At 38.5% G+C, this 20,220-nt stretch overlaps 1 protein-coding gene and 1 pseudogene across 1 annotated transcript in view; one reads left to right on the top strand and one right to left on the bottom strand.

The window, feature by feature from the left end:
• The window catches only part of PDE7A (phosphodiesterase 7A), a 114,243-nt gene that overhangs the window by 54,604 nt on the left and 39,419 nt on the right, over positions 1–20,220 (top strand). Inside the window, exons 2-3 of the mRNA XM_059994707.1 lie at positions 13,215–13,275; positions 16,454–16,537. Coding sequence (XP_059850690.1) covers positions 13,215–13,275; positions 16,454–16,537 — 145 coding nt within the window. The remainder of the gene's footprint in view (positions 1–13,214; positions 13,276–16,453; positions 16,538–20,220) is intronic.
• On the bottom strand, positions 679–834 carry LOC132440182 (large ribosomal subunit protein eL39-like; annotated as a pseudogene).

Genomic DNA, 20,220 nt, shown 5'->3' with positions numbered 1-20,220 from the left:
CTCCATTTCCATTGTTCCATATGCATGCAGTTTATTTTATTTTAAAATTCATACTTCATTCTCTCTTTATTTTGTAATTAAGCACGGTGGTTTATACTTTGTGTTTTATATGCAGATATGATATGCATTAGTCCGATCTGCATCCCAATAAATAAACTGTGGAACAAGACAAAGTCAAATGTAGAGTTCTGTCAGCGACCTCTAGAATTCTTCCACCAGCTTGACATCCGGTACTTGAACTCTGGTTATGTTTGTTCAGTCAGCTAGGAGTCAGCCTAACATTGCTCTCTTTTGTTCTCAAGGATGCCTCCAGAGACTCTGTGTGCAGCCTTGCTGAAATTAAAGTGTCCGGGGTCTGTGACATTCCGCTGGTCTTATATACTAGCAGCCTAAGTCCAAACTCTACAGTTGTCAAATCTACACCACTGATTTTTTTTTTTTTTCCTTCTGGAAATTGTGACCATTTCTACTTTTCCATAATTTTTTTTTTTCCGACAAAAGGTCTCACATATTTAGTACTGAGCCAAAGCACTAGTGCAGAAGCACAAAGAGAAAAATCATTTTCCCAATAAAACACATCCAGCTGTTCAGATAGTAGTGATGTTCTCAGTGATATGGTAAGATGGAAGTGACCTTGACACAGCATAAATATGTGTGCCACTTCATACGCAAGGCTCCTTATAGACCCAGCTTGGTTCTGCTCCAATGTCTTCTCTTGGAGTTGTACCTGATCTTATTACCAGTTTTCATTCGAATCCATTGGGGAATGGTACGATTCTGCTTTCGTTTCTTGGCTGGGAATCACTTGATCCTGAAAGTCTTGTGAAAAGACATGGCGAGGAGCAAATTCCCATAATTTTTCTTTTTTTTTACATCTTTATTGGAGTATAATTGCTTTACAATGGTGTGTTAGTTTCTGCTGTATAACAAAGTGAATCAGCTATACATATACATATGTTCCCATATCTCTTCCCTCTTGCGTCTCCCTCCCTCCCACCCTCCCTATCCCACCCCTCTAGGTGGTCACAAAGCACCGAGCTGATCTCCCTGTGCTATGCGGCTGCTTCCCACTAGCTATCTATTTTACATTTGGTAGTGTATATATGTCCATGCCACTCTCTCACTTTGTCACAGCTTACCCTTCCCCCTCCCCATATCCTCAAGTCCATTCTCTAGTAGGTCTGTGTCTTTATTCCTGTCTCACCCCTAGGTTCTTCATGACATTTTCTTTTTCTTAAATTCTATATATATGTGTTAGCATACGGTATTTGTTTTTCTCTTTCTGACTTACTTCACTCTGTATGACAGACTCTAGGTCTATCCACCTCATTAAAAATAGCTCAATTTCATTTCTTTTTATGGCTGAGTAATATTCCATTGTATATATGTGCCACATCTTCTTTATCCATTCATCCAATGATGGACACTTAGGTTGTTTCCATCTCCGGGCTATTGTAAATAGAGCTGCAATGAACATTTTGGTACATGACTCTTTCTGAATTACGGTTTTCTCAGGGTATATGCCCAGTAGTGGGATTGCTGGGTCATATGGTAGTTCTGTTTGTAGTTTTTTAAGGAACCTCCATACTGTTCTCCATAGTGACTGTACCAATTCACATTCCCACCAGCAGTGCAAGAGTGTTCCCTTTTCTCCATACCGTCTCCAGCATTTATTGTTCTAGATTTTTTGATGATGGCCATTCTGACTGGTGTGAGATACTGTGAACAGTCATTCAATAAGCAAATCTCTGAGTTCTTTTAATATCATAAAATGTAGTTTTCTGGACCAGAAGACTTGAATGTTTGTAAAAGGTCAGGGTGTTTTTATTATTGAATACTTCATACCAAGACTAATCACATGTTCATTGCCGTTAATTACTGTCCAACAGAAAACTTAATTCAGAACTCTAAATCAGTATGACACAAAGGTCTTAATTAAGTGGTAAAATTCCCATGTTACCATAGTTTTAAAATAATTTTTGTTACTTATCAAGGATTAATTTTTTTGGTCAGTTTCATATCTCTTGAAATTCATAACATTTGAAAAATAATAAGTTCCGATATGTGGTTTTTAGTAATAGAAATAAAAAACCCGCCCGGATTTACTATTTGGTATTAAAATTGGTTGGAATTCAAAATGATAAAAGCACAGTTGGAAGGTTTAGACTATAGTATTCACATTTTTCTATTATAAATTTGGTTATAATTTCCAACAGACATTACATTTGTATAAAGAACTCTGGGATAGGCTCTTCTTGTCAACAGGACTCCAAAATTATAGACACTGATGTCAATGCAGTTGAGGTTAGCCTAATTTGGTCAAGAGAAGGACATGCTGAGTCTCTATATGGATAGCTAAAGGCTATTGCCAAGATTGACAGGTGTCCTGTGAGTGGCAGAGAGCCCCAGGGATAAAATTTGTACTTGGATTACTTCTCTTAAGACACAGTGATCAAAGCTGTACCTTTTCCTTCTATTGATCATACTCCTAAAATAGTGAGATTTGCTTTTAATACCCTGACTGTTCAGATATTACTTTTATAAGCCCCAGCAAGGTAAAGAGTTTTATACCTTTTTCTTATAGTTTTAAATTCTGTTTTCATAAAGCTTAGCTGTCTCCTATGCACTAATTTTTCTAGTATAATCAAGTGATTTTTTTTGTTGCTCTGTCATGTTTCACTAAGGCTTTGAGACAGGTGAGAAAAGTTAACGTAAAAGAATACATTTGTTATTATTGTAAAAGAGGCAACTATTTCTTTATGGGATAATAAATTATTTTATATTTAGAAAGATTAATTTTAAGATAATTTTCTAAGAAATAGACATAATATTGTAAAGGAGTGTTAATACAACTTGATGACAGCTTTTGTTTCTATTTCGTCTTATTGAAAATTTTTTATTAAGAGAAGTCTTATACTTTATCAAGATAAATTAGTGATAAATACTTCATATCTCAGAATAGGAAAAAGTTTTAAAGCCATTAGGTCCGTGCCATTAAGAAAGGTGAGTGCACTGTTTTAAGAAAAACTTGTATTGCCTGAGTTTTTTGTGAGATTTGAGTGATGTAAATCTGTCATCAGCAATGAAGGAGCTATGATTTTAGGCATAAACTTAGTAGCTGTTTCTATTCAAATAGGAAATTTCTGATCTGGAAGGACTGTGTCTTGATTATCTCTGCATTTTAGTGTCAGACATACAGTAGGTATTTAAGAAGGAGGATGCTGGGGAACCATTTTAGGGAGCCAGCCTATATTCACTGGTGTGAAAAATGACCTTAGCCGTACCAGGCCTCAGGAGAGGTTCCCAGGGCACTGGGCAAGCACAGCACACGTTGCCCTCATGAGCCATGTGATTTCAGTTAAGCCCAGAGTTGGGGTGGAGCTGGAGTGGTTAGGTCATGATCATTGTTAGGTCTTAATTATTTAATTTGGACTTGGCTAAATGTTATTGAGAGCCTGCTATGAGTGAGGTATTCTTTTACAGATGTTATTTAACTCCTGTGAAGGGAGGAAAGCAAGGCCCTTACAGGTGGTGATTCACCCAGGTTCACTCAGCTCTTGGCAGTACAGCTGGGAAATAAACCCAGGCTCTTGACTCCCAGTGGAGTTTTGAGATGGTGGGATAATCTCAACAGAAGTTCATTTAAATGAGAGAATTTTTAGGACTGCCTTTCTTTTTTCCCTGTGTGTCTCAGTTCTGATTCTTTCCCTCTTCCCTTGTTCAATCCTTCACTTGTATTTATTTACTTCTTTTTGGCTCCGCCCTGCCGCATGTGGGATCTAGTTCCCCGACCAGGGGTCGAACCCGCGCCTCCTGCCATGGAAGCACGAAGTCTTAACCACTGGACCACCAGGGAAGTCCCAGTCCTCCACTTTTAGACGAAAAGCAAGTTGAGATTCTTGACCTCACCACCGTTAACCAAAAGGGCATTTATCAAAACGTACCAAAAATAATAGGATCTTGTTTGCTTCGTAGAACTCAACTTTTCGAGCAGCTGACTGGCTGGGAGCTGTGAGGATAGGAAGTATTTCTGGGCTGGGCATCAAGGTGGTAGGCTAATTTGGAGAGTGCAGCCCAGGCTAGTGCAGCCGATAATGAATGATGACCACCAGCGGTTCTCCTGAGGGTGGAGCTGATTACATTTGGCTGCTCTGACCTGTTCCTGGGCATCCTTTGAGTTTGCCGGCTGGAACCTTACTGCCCAGAGAGTAATCCAAGACCCTGACAATCTCATGCCACACCTAGTTTCATGACAGACTAAAAAAGTTATCTCCGTTTGTGCAAGGATTAGCATTACAGCTTGTTAGTTCAGTAGAAAGAAGAGGGGTGTGTGTGTGTGTGTGTATATATATATAATGTATAAGGTGTAGTGGGAAATGTATGGCCATATGTTATGTATAGCTTCAATTCAGAAAAATTGTGATGTGCATCTGTAATTTGAGTTTATGCCTCATTTTGACAGGTGGAGAATTAACTTTTTTTAAAAAAATAAACTCTTCCTACTGAGGATTGGATAATGAAAACAGCATTGGTATTTGAACTATTTGGGCTGTTTTCAAATATTTTAGAACCGTCATGTGGGTACCGCCACTAGGCAGATGCCTTTGTCTCACCACGAACTGCAGCCCATGACGTAGTCCTGTCGCATCCGGAGTGTTTCCCAGCCCGTCCACGTCTCCCCCCAGCACAGTCCGTGAGCGCCTCTCCTGGGCCTCCGCTGTGGCCTCCTGACCGCCCCCCAGCCCCTACCCCAATGAGCTGCCCTTGACCAAAACCTGCTGAAGTCTCCAGCAGGGTGGGGTTGGCTTTTAGGATGCAGACGAAGCCCCTTCTCGGGGCCTCCACTGTGGGGTCCCACAGCCTGCACTGCAGCCTCCTCTGCTCTTCTTCCCGAATCTTCTGCTTGTCTTTGTTGTGCGTTGTCATTGTCTGTGAGGATCATTCTTCCCATCTTCTTCGTGTTCTCGCCCTTGCAGTTCAGCTCAGGGACATTTCAGGGCCTCTGGGAAGAAGCCCCTGACCTCCTAACCATGTCAGACCCGGGGCTTTGTTGGCGGTTCCCGTCGCAGCTCCGTCGTACTTGTTTCCGTTGCAGTTTTGTATTTATTTGCAGACTTCGATTAACGTAGACTGACTAAACTGTAAGTTTCGGGAGGGCAGGAGCCCTTTCCGTTTTCACTCAAAGATTATACCCCTGGCGTCCAGCAAAGGGCCTGGTACCTAGTTGCAGCTTAATGAATACTCGCATGAAAGTTTCATGAAAGGCTTTTTCTCTGCTGGCTGCTGTGAGAGATCATGAAGATGAATAGAGACCCACTTTGCTTTCACCGAGCTCACTCACAGCTGAAAGAAGAATGAGACGTGTAACACAAATATTATCATGTAAGCTAGACTGCAAGTCGGGCTTAGAAATAGTGTACTTTTAATTGCTTGAAAAATGCAGATAGACTGGCCTTTGTCAATAAATCCATAATGAGTGAATTATAATGTTAAATAGCACAACATTATCTATGAAAGCCCCTAGCATTCATAAAGTAATCCTAGCTCTAAAGGAAATAGAGTTGACCAATTCAGTATTTAAAGTTGAAAAAATAGAGTAAAATGCATTAATATTTTTAAATGCCAGGACGTTATACCTGTGACACTGGTCTACGTGGAGGAAATGAGGAAATTTTTAGTACTGCCAAACATTTTTTGGAAGTTATTTGAAAGCATTCCTGGTGTTAAGGTCGGGGATGTGCTTGGGGCCAGCTGGAGACCTCGTTTGCCTACATTTTGTGAGACTGTTAGGTCAGCGCTCACGAAGGTGTTTCCTCCCCTCTTCCAGCTTTACTGACTCTCCTTCCCCAGCCCTGGGCTGTGGCATTAACCACGCGCTGGTAGGAAGGCCGGCTGGCAGCATTTTCTCAGAGAGTCAGGTGACCCTTGTTTGAAGGCAGCTGCGTGAGGTTCAAGGCAGGCAGTGTCCCCTCTCTTCTGCCTCGGGACAGCTGGTTATTGTCAGATCCTAACAAATCTTCCTTGCTCATTGCCCTCTGGGAGAGGAGGGAGGCTATGCAGGGGGCTTTTCATTGATCCAATGGGAATTACATTGATCTGGTGTCTGGCCTTGGTTCTTATCAAGTGGATCGCCTCTAAGGTAGGCCATCTTTATTTTTAGGATTGTGACATTAATCATTAGTTCATATATGGGTAGGAGTGAACTTGCTAGTCCAATTTCTTCTCCTTTTGCTTCAGTGTTATTTCTCTGATTAAAAGAGCTACACGTTTTACCTGTCAGCTGAGAAGCTTGAGATTACTGCATGTGATTTTTATTCTTCTCCCACCTATTCCTCCTGAAGGGCTTTTTATGGTATCATTCCTTGGTATCGAGGTAGCTTTCCTCAGGATCATTCCTTTAAAGAAGTTTTTACACTTAAAGAAGTTCAACTTTTAAGATTATGGAATTAAACAGTTTAGACATTTGGTGTACGTATTTTAAACATTCTCTTCTGGAGATAGCAAATTTACTGTTGCTTATAAATTGAAAGTATAATTATTGAGGATTTCTAAACAATTAAAAACTTTTTAAAAACTAAATACCACTGTCTCTCATGTTCTCACTTAAGGTCTTCCTGCTGCGGAAATATATGCCTTACTTTATTTAATATGTTGAAAAGAGTAAGATTATTATATATCTGTTGTTTTTAAATTTGGATTCCAAATATCGGGCTTAAGAAATGCTTGCTATAGTATTTCATCAGCTGAATCTAGCATTCCGTATTAAGTTGTCTTCATTATTCCCTATTAAAATTATGCTGTGATTTAAAAAAAAAAAAAGAAAGAAATGCTTGCTAGAATGCTAGCCATTTGCCATCCGAATGAGAGTCCAAAGTAGGAAATACTTAAGATTATACTATTTGAAATTATTTTTCTATACTTGTATAAAAATGATGGTCTTTCATCCACCAGGCAGCTTTTGTCTTCCTTTATTAAGAAATTGAAAAGTGTGAATAGTAACTTAAAATGTATAAGGCCATCATTGTTTGCTAATAAGCAACACAAAAGCTTCTCTTATATTTCTTCTTCAAGCGAGGTTTGAATCCCTGATAATGTAATGTTTTTCACATTTAAGCATATTGTTTTAAGCATAATTGTCTTTTTCTTGAAGCAGTCCTGTTTTCTTAGTGAATACGATTGAAGAAATCTCTTAAAAACAGTGCACTCAGATTTTTTAAATCTTGTGTTTTGTAAGTTAAGAATTAATTTTGTTTCACTCACACCAATTTACTAATTGTTTTTAAAGGATTAGCTTGCCAAGTTACTGAATGAAGGTCAAGTTAATGTTAATAATGCATTAGTTGAATTGTGGATGTTTTCAGAGATTTTTTTACTTTTGTTATAACCACCAAAAATTTTAAATTAAGTTTTTAAACAAAAAGAATGCTAGTTTTAAGAGTGTGTTTTTTTTTTTTTTTTTAATGTTTGCATAGGGAAGAGGACTGGGAAGGATAGTGTTCAATGGATGGATTCGTACTTGGATAGGCACTCAGGTGTGAACGCTTTCCTAGCATACGTAAGATGAATACGGTCTGAAAAAGCTCACTTTACTGCATCAGAGAAAACTGCTTTGAGAACTTTGGGCTTCATCTTTTGTAGCGTGTTACCGTTTTTGTAACGTTACCCAAAAATGTATTTAGTGCTGTTGTGTTTAAGCCCCGTGACCTGTTTACTAATCTCCAACACCCGGCGTATAAGACCTGCCTCACAGAGGTCTTGTGCGGGTAAGCGAGGTTTTGTATGAAAGCGCCTGGAGCATTTTCTGGCAGAGTAGGAGCTCAGCAAGGAGTTAATACATCATTACTTCACCATCTAAGGGAAATACACACGCTTTTGCACAATAGATTATTTTACTGGAAAATCCAAACAAGATAAAAACCATAGCACTTAAGATATCTTTGCTCAGTTTTAAAACATGTCTGTCTTGGGAATTCCCTGGCGGTCCAGTGGTTAGGACTCGGCGCTTCCACAGCCGAGGGCGCGGGTTTAATCCCTGGTTGGGGAACTAAGATCTCATAAGCTGCGCCAAAACAAACCAAAAAAACATGTCTGTCTTTAAAAGTTATGTATTAACCAATATCAGGAACAACTTTTACGCCTTTTGTCATTTACCTTGTCAGATCTTCTGCGGAAGAGCCGCGATTCACCCCGATGCAAGCTTGAGTGTCTTACCAGGGCACTCAGAACGCCTGTCTGTGTGGTGGCGGATCCTTTGGAACCTTAGAGTTTAACTTGTTTGTGCTGCGGCTGTCAGTTTCTGATTAGCTGGGCCTCACCCGTGGTTTGACTGACACTAGTTTGCTTTAGGAGCTGTTCCCAGGATGGCTAAATTAGAAAAGTCACGAGTAGAAGCTTCTCAGTTGTTTCCATTCACTGGTGAGGTGAGGTGGGAATGTGGATGACAGCCCCGAGTGTTTTATGACTGACACTGTGACACGGGAATTTGATTAAATTTGTTTTACTGTCTTTATTAAAAACAATTTTACTAGTATATGGCTTTAAAAATGATAGTCTTGTTTTTACAAAGATATATGTTAAGTCTGTGCTGCAGTCTTGGTGTATAAAGCACATATAATTATTTTTTAAAGTAACATTCTAACATGGAAATCAAAATTTTAATGTTATAATTTATAGTATATTTATCCAAAAAGAGTTACTTTAGATTATTTTACCTAGACTGTTTACAGTTTAATAATATTCACTTAAATCTTGGTCTGTGAGGCAACACATGAGTAAATTATCACTCAGAATGTACTCATTGTTGGATCCACCTTTTTTTTAAGTCCATTCTTAAAAAATTTTTCTGTTATCTCATTTGGATTTGTTTCATGAGAGTTGTATCTTGCAGGTTAGGATAGCATTTAAGCTAAGTATTTGTGGACCAGGCTTCCTTAAATTAGTAATGAATAAAATAACTTGAATATTTTGCACATCCCAAAGTAATTTGTTAAAATATATTAAAATTAAATTCTACCTTTTTGCCAAGTTTTTGTAATGGTTAACTAATACAGACCCTAAGTTAGTGCCTCTATAACTAAGTCTAAAGTGATTACCTTAAAATAAATTTAGTGTCATAGTTAATCTAGATTATGTTCATTACCCAGCTTCTTACTTATACTATTTTAACAGCTGATGTTAGTCTTTCTCAATCCTTAAAGTGATAAATGAGACTTTACCTTTCTAATTAGTGGCTCTTTTAGTAAATACCCTTCCCCTCATTAAAAAAAAAAAAAAAAAAAGGCAACCCTTCTCCTGAAAAGAACTGTTAGAGATAACAGGTTAAAATGTGTTTTAACAAGCTATTTACCCAATTTGATTGGATAATAGTGGGTTGATAGGTCCTGACCATGACAAGCTATTACATAATTATATCTGTGGTTTCATGAATATGATTTGGCCGATAGAAATATTTATCTCCACATATGTGCTCTCCAGACTACTGGGTTTTCCTCTAATATGGTGGTATTAAGGGGAGTCTTGAAATCTAATAAGATAAATATCTTGGGGTAGAGATGGGAACAGCAGGTGTGAGTCGTGCCTTTTAATACCAAGTGATTACAGTGGCTGTTTGCTCCAGAATAAGTCATTTACCATGAAACACTGCAGGAGGCTCAGGGTCTTCTGTTGGTGGAAGACACTAACTTTATTAAGCATGATGCTGCCAGGAGTGTGTTCTGTATGATTTAGTCCCTTGGGTTTTGAGATCATCCATTTCTTTGTAGATTTCTTTGTAGTACATTCTTACTGTAGCTTTAAATTTTAGTTCGATGTATTTTGTGAATATATAATAACTACACGTGCTACAAAATTCAAAAGATATTCGTTGAAAAGTCCTCTTCCTACCCTTGTATCTGTCTTTCAGCTTCCCTGGAGGCAGCCAGTGTTGAAAATTTAGAATTTTATTTTTGCTTGTGACTTGTGTTCCTTTTATATTTCCTGAACTGGTGGGGTTTTTTGTTTGTTTGTTTAAGGATACATTAAGTCATAGCAGTTTAATTGATGTTTTTCTTTTAAATGATAAGCACGGAGGAGATAATAACAAATGATTTGGGGAGCTATTTTGCATACTAAATCCAAATGAGGGCTTTAAATACAGTAACTTTTCTTTATAATAACAGTAAAAAAAACATGATTATTTTTCCTTGAGATTTCTAGGTATATGTTGAAGAGTTGTAAATTTCATGCCAGGGGTTTGTGAGGAAAGAAGATCATTAGTATGTAAAAATACCATCTCATTTCTTTAATATGTATTTTGTTAATGAAGTCAGGCATTTTTTCTTGTGTTTATTAGTTTATTATTTCTCTTTCTGTGAGTAGTGTGTTTATGTCCTACCTGGTTTTCTATACTATTATTCATTTTGTAATTGATTTGTAAGACACTTCTTTTTTCTCCCTTCATTTTTAGGTGTAGCAGGGAAAAATTAGCCCTTTGTCGTATCTGTTGAACTCATTTTTCTTCATTTGGAGTTTGTCTTTTGCCTATGTTTATGGTATATTTTGCCATACATAATTTAACTTTTATGTGGCCAAATTGATTTGTTTTTCATGATTTCTGGATTTTATAGAACAGTTAGAAAGGCCTTTCCTAGTTAAGATTTCTTTTTGAGTCATTATTTAAATTTAAAAAACTTTATTGAAGTATAGTTGATTTACAATGTTGTGTTAGTTTCAGGTGTACAGCAAAGTGATTCAGTTATACATATATATATATATATTCTTTTTCAGATCCTTTTCCATTATAGGTTATTATAAGATATTGAATATAGTTCCCTGTGCTATGCAGTAGGTCCTTGTTGTTATTTGAGATTTTTTTTAATACAGTTACGTTTTCTTCTAATATTTTCATGCTGTTGTTTTACATTAAAATTTCTGTTCCATGTGTAATTTATTTTGGAGTAGGAAGGTAATAATACAGCCTTATGTTTTTCCAGATAACAGCCACTTAATCTAGCATTTTAAATCAAATAATTAACTTGATTTTTTTTTTTTTTTTTTTTTTTGGCCGTGTACACACAGCTTGTTGGACCTTAGTTCCCTGACCAGGAATTGAACCTCAGCCCTTGGCAGTGAAAGTGCTGAGTCCTAACCACTGGGCCGCCAGGGAATTTCCTCTCCACAGATTTTAGATCCTTTATTTAGCATATACAAAATTTCTGTGTATTCTTGGATTTGATTCTAGATTCTCTGTAGTGTCTCTAAAGTGTCACTACTTTATAATAGCTCATGACACTAGTTCTATTTATTACTGTTTTTTAAGAATTTGCTTGCCTGTTTATTCAGCTAATATTATTGATTACATTAGAATGTGCTGGGCACTATTCTAAATGTTGGGATTTATTCTATATCTGGGGACAAGGACACAGTGGTGAATAAGTCAGACATGGTTCTTGCTCTTGTGGAGCTTTTGTTTTAGAACAAGCTAACAAGAGTAGGTCAGCTAGGTGTGCTGTACAGAGCATGAACGTAGGGACTCTGGGGAGGGTGACTCTCTGGTGGCTTCAGGTTTGGTAGTCTGGGACTGCCTCTCTGAAGAGATGACATTTTGTCTGGAACCTGAGAGGTAAGAAGGGAACGATGATGCAGTGATCCTGGACAGAACAGCAGGTATCAAGGCTGTGCGTGTGGCGTGGTTGAGGGAGGGCAAGGCGGCCAGGGTGGCTGGCTCTTAGTGGTAGAAAGAGGGCGGTAGGACAAGAGGACTGAGGGGTAGGCAGATCATGGAGAGTTAGGTGTTTGGAGTTTATTCCAAGTCTAGTGGGGGCCATTGGAGGACTTCTGAGCAGTAGCTGGAATGTTCACTCTTGCTTCTGCGTGAATGGACTGGGGGCCAAGAGATGCAGCAGGAAAACCAGTAGCAGGGCAGAACATTGCAGGAGGCCAGGTGAGAGATGCTATTGCCTGAGACAGAACGAAGAAGTGGAGATCGAGGAAGGGAGATGGGTGTGAAGGTGGAGTTGGCAGAACTTGCTGAGGGTGTTTCAGGTCTTACAGAGGTGTTTTTTGGTTTCTTGCTTTTGGTTTTTTTCGGTAATTATATTTAAAATATTTGCAATACTCGTTATTTTTTATAAATGGCTTTATTGAGGTATAGTTCATGTACCATACGATTCACCCATTTAAAGTGGGTGGTTTTTTTTTTAATTTCAGTGCTTTTTGGTATAGTCACAGAGTTGTGCAGTCATCACCACAGTTAATTTGAGAACACTTTCATCATTGCAGGTAGAAACCCTGCAGGTAGAAAGCCCATTAGCATTCACTCTCCAGTTCCCACCAACTCTCCCAACTCTAGGCAACCACCAGTCTGCTTTCTGACTCTGTGGATTTGCCTGTTTGGATATTTCATATAATTGGAAACATATGCTTTGTGGTCCTTTGTGACTGGCTCCTTTCACTCCATATACTGTTCTCAGGATTCAACCATGTTGTAACATGTATCAGTACTTCAGTCCTTTTTATGTCTGGATAACAACACTAGATATTGAATACTGAATAATATTGTACGGCTATACCGCTTTAGTTGGTAGACATTTGGATTGTTTCCAGTTGGGGGCCATTATGAGTAATGTTGCAAGATACTTTTTATACCTGTTTATTTTTAAGCTCAAAATATATTTTTAAATCTGTTCTCTTTCAGTGCACCCCATTTTTTGTTTTACTCAGATTTCTCTGAGTACACTAATTACATTTTTTAAATTCTCTTATTTCTTGTAGCTTCTGGGCCATTTGGTTTTTCATTTTGTTCCCTTTATTTCTAGCTAAAGAGTTTCTTCAAATGTCTGATGATTCTTGTTTGCTTATTCATTCATGTTTAAGTGAAGGGAATAGTGAAGTAGTTGAACTGTGTCTCTCCATCAATTCCGACTACCTCTGCAGAGGCTCTCTCTTCAAGTGGGCTTGTATGATGTACTCCACATCATACAAATTTCCACCTACTGTGTTCCTCACTCTGTATCCACTTCTCCAACATTGCTTAATCATATTGTATTATAATTATTTGTCTTCCTCACAACTAGAGATTTCAAGAGCAAATGCTGTATTTAATTTCATTTTGTATATCCCAACTTCTCTTGCACAGTGCGTCACAAAAAATAATAAATACATGTTTGTTGAATTGAATTTTATATCACATTTTAAATTATCATGCATTAAAATGTGTGTTTTTTTTTTTTTTCTAGAGGCGTGGAGCTATCTCCTATGACAGCTCTGATCAGACTGCGTTGTACATTCGTATGCTAGGTAAGAATTATTTATTTTGCATCAATATCAGTTAATTTTGTTATCTGCTGTGAATTCAAGATCGAGATATCTTCCATTAGGTAGCTTTTCATCACTGTTTGCAGCAGAAATGGCCTATTACTTTGAAGTTGAGTCTAGAAGCCAAAATTAATATGATGTGAATAAAGAGGGGCATCTTAGAGTTTGGGTAATTGAGAAATCTCTGGCTTAATAACTGGGACTCTGTGATTAGTATACAATTTTAAGTTGCATCCTGATTATTCTTCATAAAAAGAGTCTTAGATTTGTACAGTTGCTGAATACTAAACGGTAACACGAACAAAGACGAGACCGTGAATTACCTGATCGCATAGTCTTGTCACTGGATGTGTTTGTTCTCAGTTGGCAGGTGAGAAGGCCATTTGTCTTCTCCTAGTCTGAGTTCTTAAATCTTTAATGTATTACTCAAGTCCAGAGGGTAAAATGAATTTGATGTGTGTATATATACATGTATAATTGATATATATATATATATATACACACATACATATATGTGTGTAGTTTCTCTCTTTCCCTCTCTTTGCCAGATTTTTCTCTTCATCCACGCACTCCTTGATCCCTTGTACTTTAATTCATACTATTAAAAACATACTATAAAGATTCCAGTAGGCACCTTTACTCATCTTTTCTTACTGTCTTTTCTTCATGACTGCTCTCCTTATACTCAGAATTCCTCGCTCAATTTCTATGATATTTAGTCATCCTTCTTCTTCACCTGCTTCTGGGGTGGTGATTTGGTTTGGGGTTTTTTGTTTGTTTGTTTGTGCCTCTTTCATTAACTCCTTTTCATAGTCTTAGGCCTGTGTGTTCTCCAGTGTCCTGTTTTTGCTCTTCCCTTTTTCTCGCTTTAAGTTACCTTGTGTATCTTACCTGCCTAGTCCCATTCCACTCTAGCACATATTTCCCCCCAGGAATGTTGAGCCTTTCCTTCTTTACTGTCTCCATCTCTCTCTGTAGACATGTCAGGATTCTACTCTCCTTAAAACAGAGTTTTAGACTCCTGTCTTCTTCACTCTGTAGAGCATCTCCACATGGTTATGGGTACCTCACATTTGACATATGTGTTAAAAGATTTGTGTTCCCCAGGTCTGTGATTTTGCATTCTTTCACCGTCTCAGAAAATGGAACTCCATTCTTCTGGTTGTCAGGTCAGGAACCTTGGCGTCATTCTTGACTCTTATTTCTTATTTCCTCTGTGTTTACTTCATCACCACATCCTCTTGGCTGATACCTTCAAAGTGTATCCAGGATTTCCCCACCACAATGCTGTTACCATCCCTAACTGAACCACAGTTACCCGGTTTTTTATCGGTAGCTGTCGTCACATAGTTGTACATTAGATCTCCAGAACTTCCCTGCGTAACTGAAACTTTTTACCCCCTTGACCAGCATCTCCCCATATCCCCCTCCCCGCAGGCCATAGCTGTTGCCTCGTTGAATGCACTCACTCCTTGAGTGTCTCCCTGCGTCTGCCTGTGCGTCTCTACTTGATTCTAGTCTATGCAGCCAGAGTGGACCTTTTCAGACCTAAGTCCATCTCACCCCTCTGTTCTGAATCTTCCGATAGTTTTCTGTCTTGGAGTAACAGCCAAAGCTATTACAATGGCCCGTTGAAGGTCCAGTGTGATGTGGCCCTACTGTTTCTCTGACCACACCTCCTACCAGTTCCCCTCATTCACCTCACTCCAGCCATGCGGGCCTTTTTGCTTGACCTTGAACGTGACAAGCATGCTCCCGTCTCAGGGTATTCATACTTGCTCTCCCTACGTCTGGACCCATCTTCATCCAGGTGGCCGTGTGGCTCACTGCTTTGCTGCCTCCAGGCCTCTGCTCAGATGCCTCCCGTTCGCTGAGGTCTCTGACCACAGCCATGAATCACTCCTCCCCGACTCCTCCTCCCTGTTCTTTCCTTGCTTTAGTTTTCTGCATGGTGCTTTTTACCATCTTCCATAGAATGAAATTATTTGTTTGTTTTATTATTTGTGTCACTCCATGAAAGGGTGCACTTCACGAAGACAGGGACTTTATATATTCTGCGCACTGCTGTGTTACCTGACATGTAGTGAGTGCTCAGTAAACATCCAATAGAGAGTGAAGGCATCGCCACATGAGAGAAGGGATTAATCGTTGCGGGATGGACTCATGGTGGATGACAGGCACCTTGAAACAAAGAATAAGCAGGAGAGCCTTCCAGGCAAGCGGAATTGCGAGGGCACAGGAATAGGGACTGGAGACTTAAAGGTTATAAACTCGGAGGCTGTGGAAGTGTAGTGGGAAAGGTGCTGCCTTTGGAGCCCGCAGAGCTAGGTTTAAACCCTGGCACACCTTTACACTAGCTTTGTGGCATATGCATGCTCTTAAACATCTAAAAATCTCAGTTTCTGCATCTGAAAATGGGGGTTAAGATTCCTATCTCTCAGATTTGGTTAGAGAATTAAATGAAATAATGTCTGCAAGGCAGAAAAAGAGCACCTGGCAGAAGATTGCAGTGGTTATGTTGCTGTATGGAGAAGTAGATCCAAAAGTCATATGAATATAGGAAGAAACAATACTGAGCTTATAAACAACAAAGTTTAAGACCCAACTAAAGACCTTGACTATACCCACTGTCAATGAGGAAAAAGAAGATTGACCAAATTAAACATTTCAGGCAAAATCTTTAACATTTTAATTTTCTGTACATGTAAAAAATTACAAGCTGCTTGAGAATAGGTAATATATTTTCTATTTCTTTATATCCCTTATAGTATAGTGTTAGGCACAGAGTAGATGCTTAATAAATATTTGCTTCTCATTGTGGCTTTTTAAAGTTTTGAGCTGAGGATTTTTTTTAACTCCATGTGAGTAATAAGATATGAGGTTGGATTATCATATACATGAATCATCTTTCAGAAGGTGACTCTAAAATAGAGATTATAATTATTAGAGGGGTAGTTTAAAAAAAAACCTCATCTAGCCTTATAACTCAGTGCCAGAAATTTGTAAACCCTTTCAAATAAATCAGCTCTTAACTACTTATTCCATTTATATCATTAGTAGCCTGAGTTATGGGTTTGATCCCACATAGACCTTTATTGCACGTGGGAGCTTCCTGAACGGCAGCCTTCTAAACCTATGTTTTATTCCTGATTCTGTCCAGGAGATGTACGCGTGAGAAGTCGAGCAGGATTTGAATCAGAAAGGAGAGGTTCTCATCCATATATTGATTTTCGTATTTTTCACGGTAAGTGTTAGCAGATATAGTACTTCTCTCAGACTTCCAGTAAAAGATCTTCATAAAATTATGTAATTTTCCAAGGGAAAGCGAATCCAAGGAAAAACATATTATGTTCAAAATGTTTTTAAAATACTGGGTCATGATAAATGACACTTTATTTCTAAATAATACTTGTAAATGTTTAGAGGCAAGGAGAATTGGAAAGTGTCAAAATATGAAAGCTGGTATGGTTTTTCTTCTTTCTTATTTAAATGTGAAATTACTTTGGTACATTTTTTTCTTTTTAAAAACTATATGTTCAAAAAGTTGTTTTATTCTAAATGTTCTGTCTTCACGACTCTAGATAAAATGTTTTTGTGCAGGTGACATTATATAAAGGTATCTCATAGTTAACAAGGTATATATCCCTTGGATTTATTTAAAAACACATGTACCCCTGAAAGATGTTTGGTAGAATGCGTATTTCGAAAACAAATATTGTTTGGTTCCGGCGCATAATGGGAGAAAAAGGGAAAAAACAGGACTTCTAAAACTCTTAAATAGTAACCATGTTAAATCTGTTTTTGGAGGCGTCCCTCTTTTGGTAATGTTGGATAAATTATTTGGATTAACAATACAATTGAAAAAATTAGAAACACTAGACACAGTAGAAAAGACGTGTATTTGAGTGTATCAGAGTGCTGTTGAGGCAAGGACGAGGCAGGCATTTCAGGCTACTTTTCCCCTTAGTGGCATCTGCTGATGCTGGGAAAAGTGGGTGAGAAGCTGAGCAGAGCTTTTGTTGGACACTTGAGGCCAGAAAAACAAAAACAGGTGTTTGTAGTTCACCAAGGTTGGGGAATTGTCCTGGTAAACTCTCTATGCTTCAGTCAGAGACCCAAAGTGCTTTATATTAGAAAAAAATCCCAGCTTTCAACTCTCGCAAATAATGATTAGATTAAGGTGGTCTGTGATTTTAGTGCCTCTAAGCCACCTGCATGGAAGTAAGTGTTAATCTTCTTCGGAGGAAGGAGACTCTTTTGGATTTGGTTTGCCGATATTTTATTGAGAATTTCTGCATTTATATGCATGAGAGAGAATGGTCTGTAGTTTTCTTTTTTTATAATGTCTGGTTAGAGTGAGCTAGGACGTGTTACCTGTGCTTCTAGCCTCTGAAAGAGATTTTAGAGGATTGGTATAATTTCTTCCTTAAAGAACTCACCAGTGAACCCCTCTAGGCCTGATGTTTTCTGTTTTGGAAGGTTGCTGATTATTGATTCAATTTCTTTAATAGAGATGGGCCTTTTCAGGTTGGCACCTTCTTCTTGTGTGAGTTCTGGCAGACATTTACTGTGGGATTAACCTGGTCAAGCTCCTGGAGGTAAATCTCACAAAATTCTGCTCCCCCCTCCCACCCCATGACTGGATTTCCCTGGAGTTTTTAACTCTCAGAAAAGCCTCCAGAAGTTCATCGATTATAGTTCAGGTTTCTCTGCCCCGGCACCGGTTCCCAAGGAGGTTTCCATTTGTGAGTCTCTGTGCCAGTAAGTTGTCTCTCTTTGCCTGTCTCTCCAGTCTTGGGGCAGTGAGTTGCCCTGTGTCCTCACGTCTTCAGTGGATCCTAGAACAGTTGTTGATTTTGCAGTCTGTTCAGCTTTTTATATGTTGTTAGGACAGAATGGCAACTTCTAAGCTCCTTATATGCAGATCCAGAAACCAGAAGTCCTATTATGTTGTTTCTGAATGAAATGATAAATAAGTATTTTGAATTTTTGTTTTAATTTCTATTATGGAAAATATCCGTAGATACAACGCACATAAACTAAAGCTCTTTGGGGCAGTGAATAATTTTAAGAGTGTGGAAGAGTTCTGGGGTCAACATGTTGGAGAAAGCTACACAAGAGTTACCCCTAAAAGCATGAGGTCCAGAGATTTTACAGGCAAATTATTCAGTGTCTTTAAGAGACTGATAATTAGTTTCACAGCATTTTAAATTCTTTCAGATTACACAAAAAGAAGTCATTCAGAGCTATTTTTATAGAGCAAATATAACTTTCAAGAGGCAAATGTAATACTCTAAGTGTAGATGTCTATAAAAAAATCTTTGGAAAAAATATTAGCAAAAGGAATACCAACAGCATAAAAGAATAATACTCCAGGATTAGTGGGTTTGTCTGGGGAAGGAAGCGAGAGTGATTCCAATATGTCGTTTTTTTCTGTAACAACGCATTAGACCTTAGTAACATGGGTTGCCTCCAGGAGGGAAACTGGGCAGCCTGAGGACGTGAGAGAGAAAGAAGCTGTTTGTTTTACACCCTTTTGAATTTTGATTCATGTGAACATATTACTCACTGAAAAGTTTAAATAAAATTGTTTGTAAATATTGTAATATACAAAGATTGGCTCTGAGTAAGGATATCAGTAAAATGGTTAAGTCTCAATATTGACCTAAAGAAAAGCACAGTTGCATTGGGAGTCTCTAGGTTACCCCTTGTCTTCTACTGCATTTTAGTGAAAGAGAGGATTTGAAAATTATAATTGTTATAAGATGCTGGAAGTCTTAAATAGGAGACATAATGGGACACTTCTGTGGGGGAGGGAAGTTGGAAATGACCAAATTGTTGGAGGTACTCTCTCATGGAATTCAAATAGGATGTTTGTCTTCTAAATCATTATGAAACCAGGAGCAAATGGTGTAAAATCTTAAGGACAAAATGAGAAAAGTACAAGCAAAGGTATCAATGATGGCAGTAAAGGTAAACGGATAAAATATTCCTTCTAAGAGATAAAGGTGCTCAGATTGGGTGCAAAATGAAACCTAGTGGCAAGAAATGGTTGAAAGCAGTGTGCAGCAGTCTCGGGCTTGGGGATCTGCACTTGCATCCTAATGTGGAGCCTCTGTGGTCTGGTGTCTCAGGACAGCAGAGGCCACTCGGCTTCTAGGTATGCAGATTCTTCTCTTCACGACCCCATCGTGACAGATGTTCTAAGACTCTAGGCTGTAGCTGGAAATTGTCACTGTGGAACTGACCCTGTAGTTATTATAAAACAAGAGTATCTCTCTAAGCCAAAATGATAACGTAATTTGGAGGGGTTTTTTAAATAGAGAAAAATGAGTCATTCTTTCCTACTCGTGTCGTAGGTTCTGTTTATCACACAGCTCAGAATTCTGAAAAGAAAAAATTTTCATCGAGCGTATTTTGTGAAATGTGATCTAATCAGGGGGTGAGCGCATGCCCGAGCTGTGGCTGAAGCCTGCCGAGTGCCGCCTTCAGCCGTGTCCCGCGGACCTGGCCAGCGCTGCGGGGTGGGCGTAATCCCTCGAGGGCCCGAGCAGTAGGGCTTCAGTAATGTGCCCTCTGCTTTGTATACAATTAAAAATAGGATTTTATTTTTCACAGTGACATAAATATTTGCATGCTGAAGTTAAAATAGTTTCTAGAATGTTCTGAATACAAAATTCTGGATAGGTGTTTTAAATTCATTGAAGCTAGAATTTTCTCTGTGTACGGCTCCTCACCCCACGCCTTCTGTGCATCTCTTCGGTTTTACCTTAAACTCACTGTTAACTTTCCCTGTTGTAAAATTCTTGTCTCTCTCAGTTCTTTCATTGCTTACAGCCAGTCTGCATTCAGTCCCATGTATTTAGTAACCGAAAATAGCTGTCATTCTCCTCTCCTTTCTGTCCTCCTTATCTCCTATCCTGCTTG

This window comes from Delphinus delphis, chromosome 17 (genome assembly GCF_949987515.2).
Source record: "Delphinus delphis chromosome 17, mDelDel1.2, whole genome shotgun sequence".
NCBI lineage: Eukaryota > Metazoa > Chordata > Mammalia > Artiodactyla > Delphinidae > Delphinus > Delphinus delphis.
Note: the sequence above shows the minus strand (reverse complement) of the source record. Positions and strands in the feature narration are given on the sequence as shown.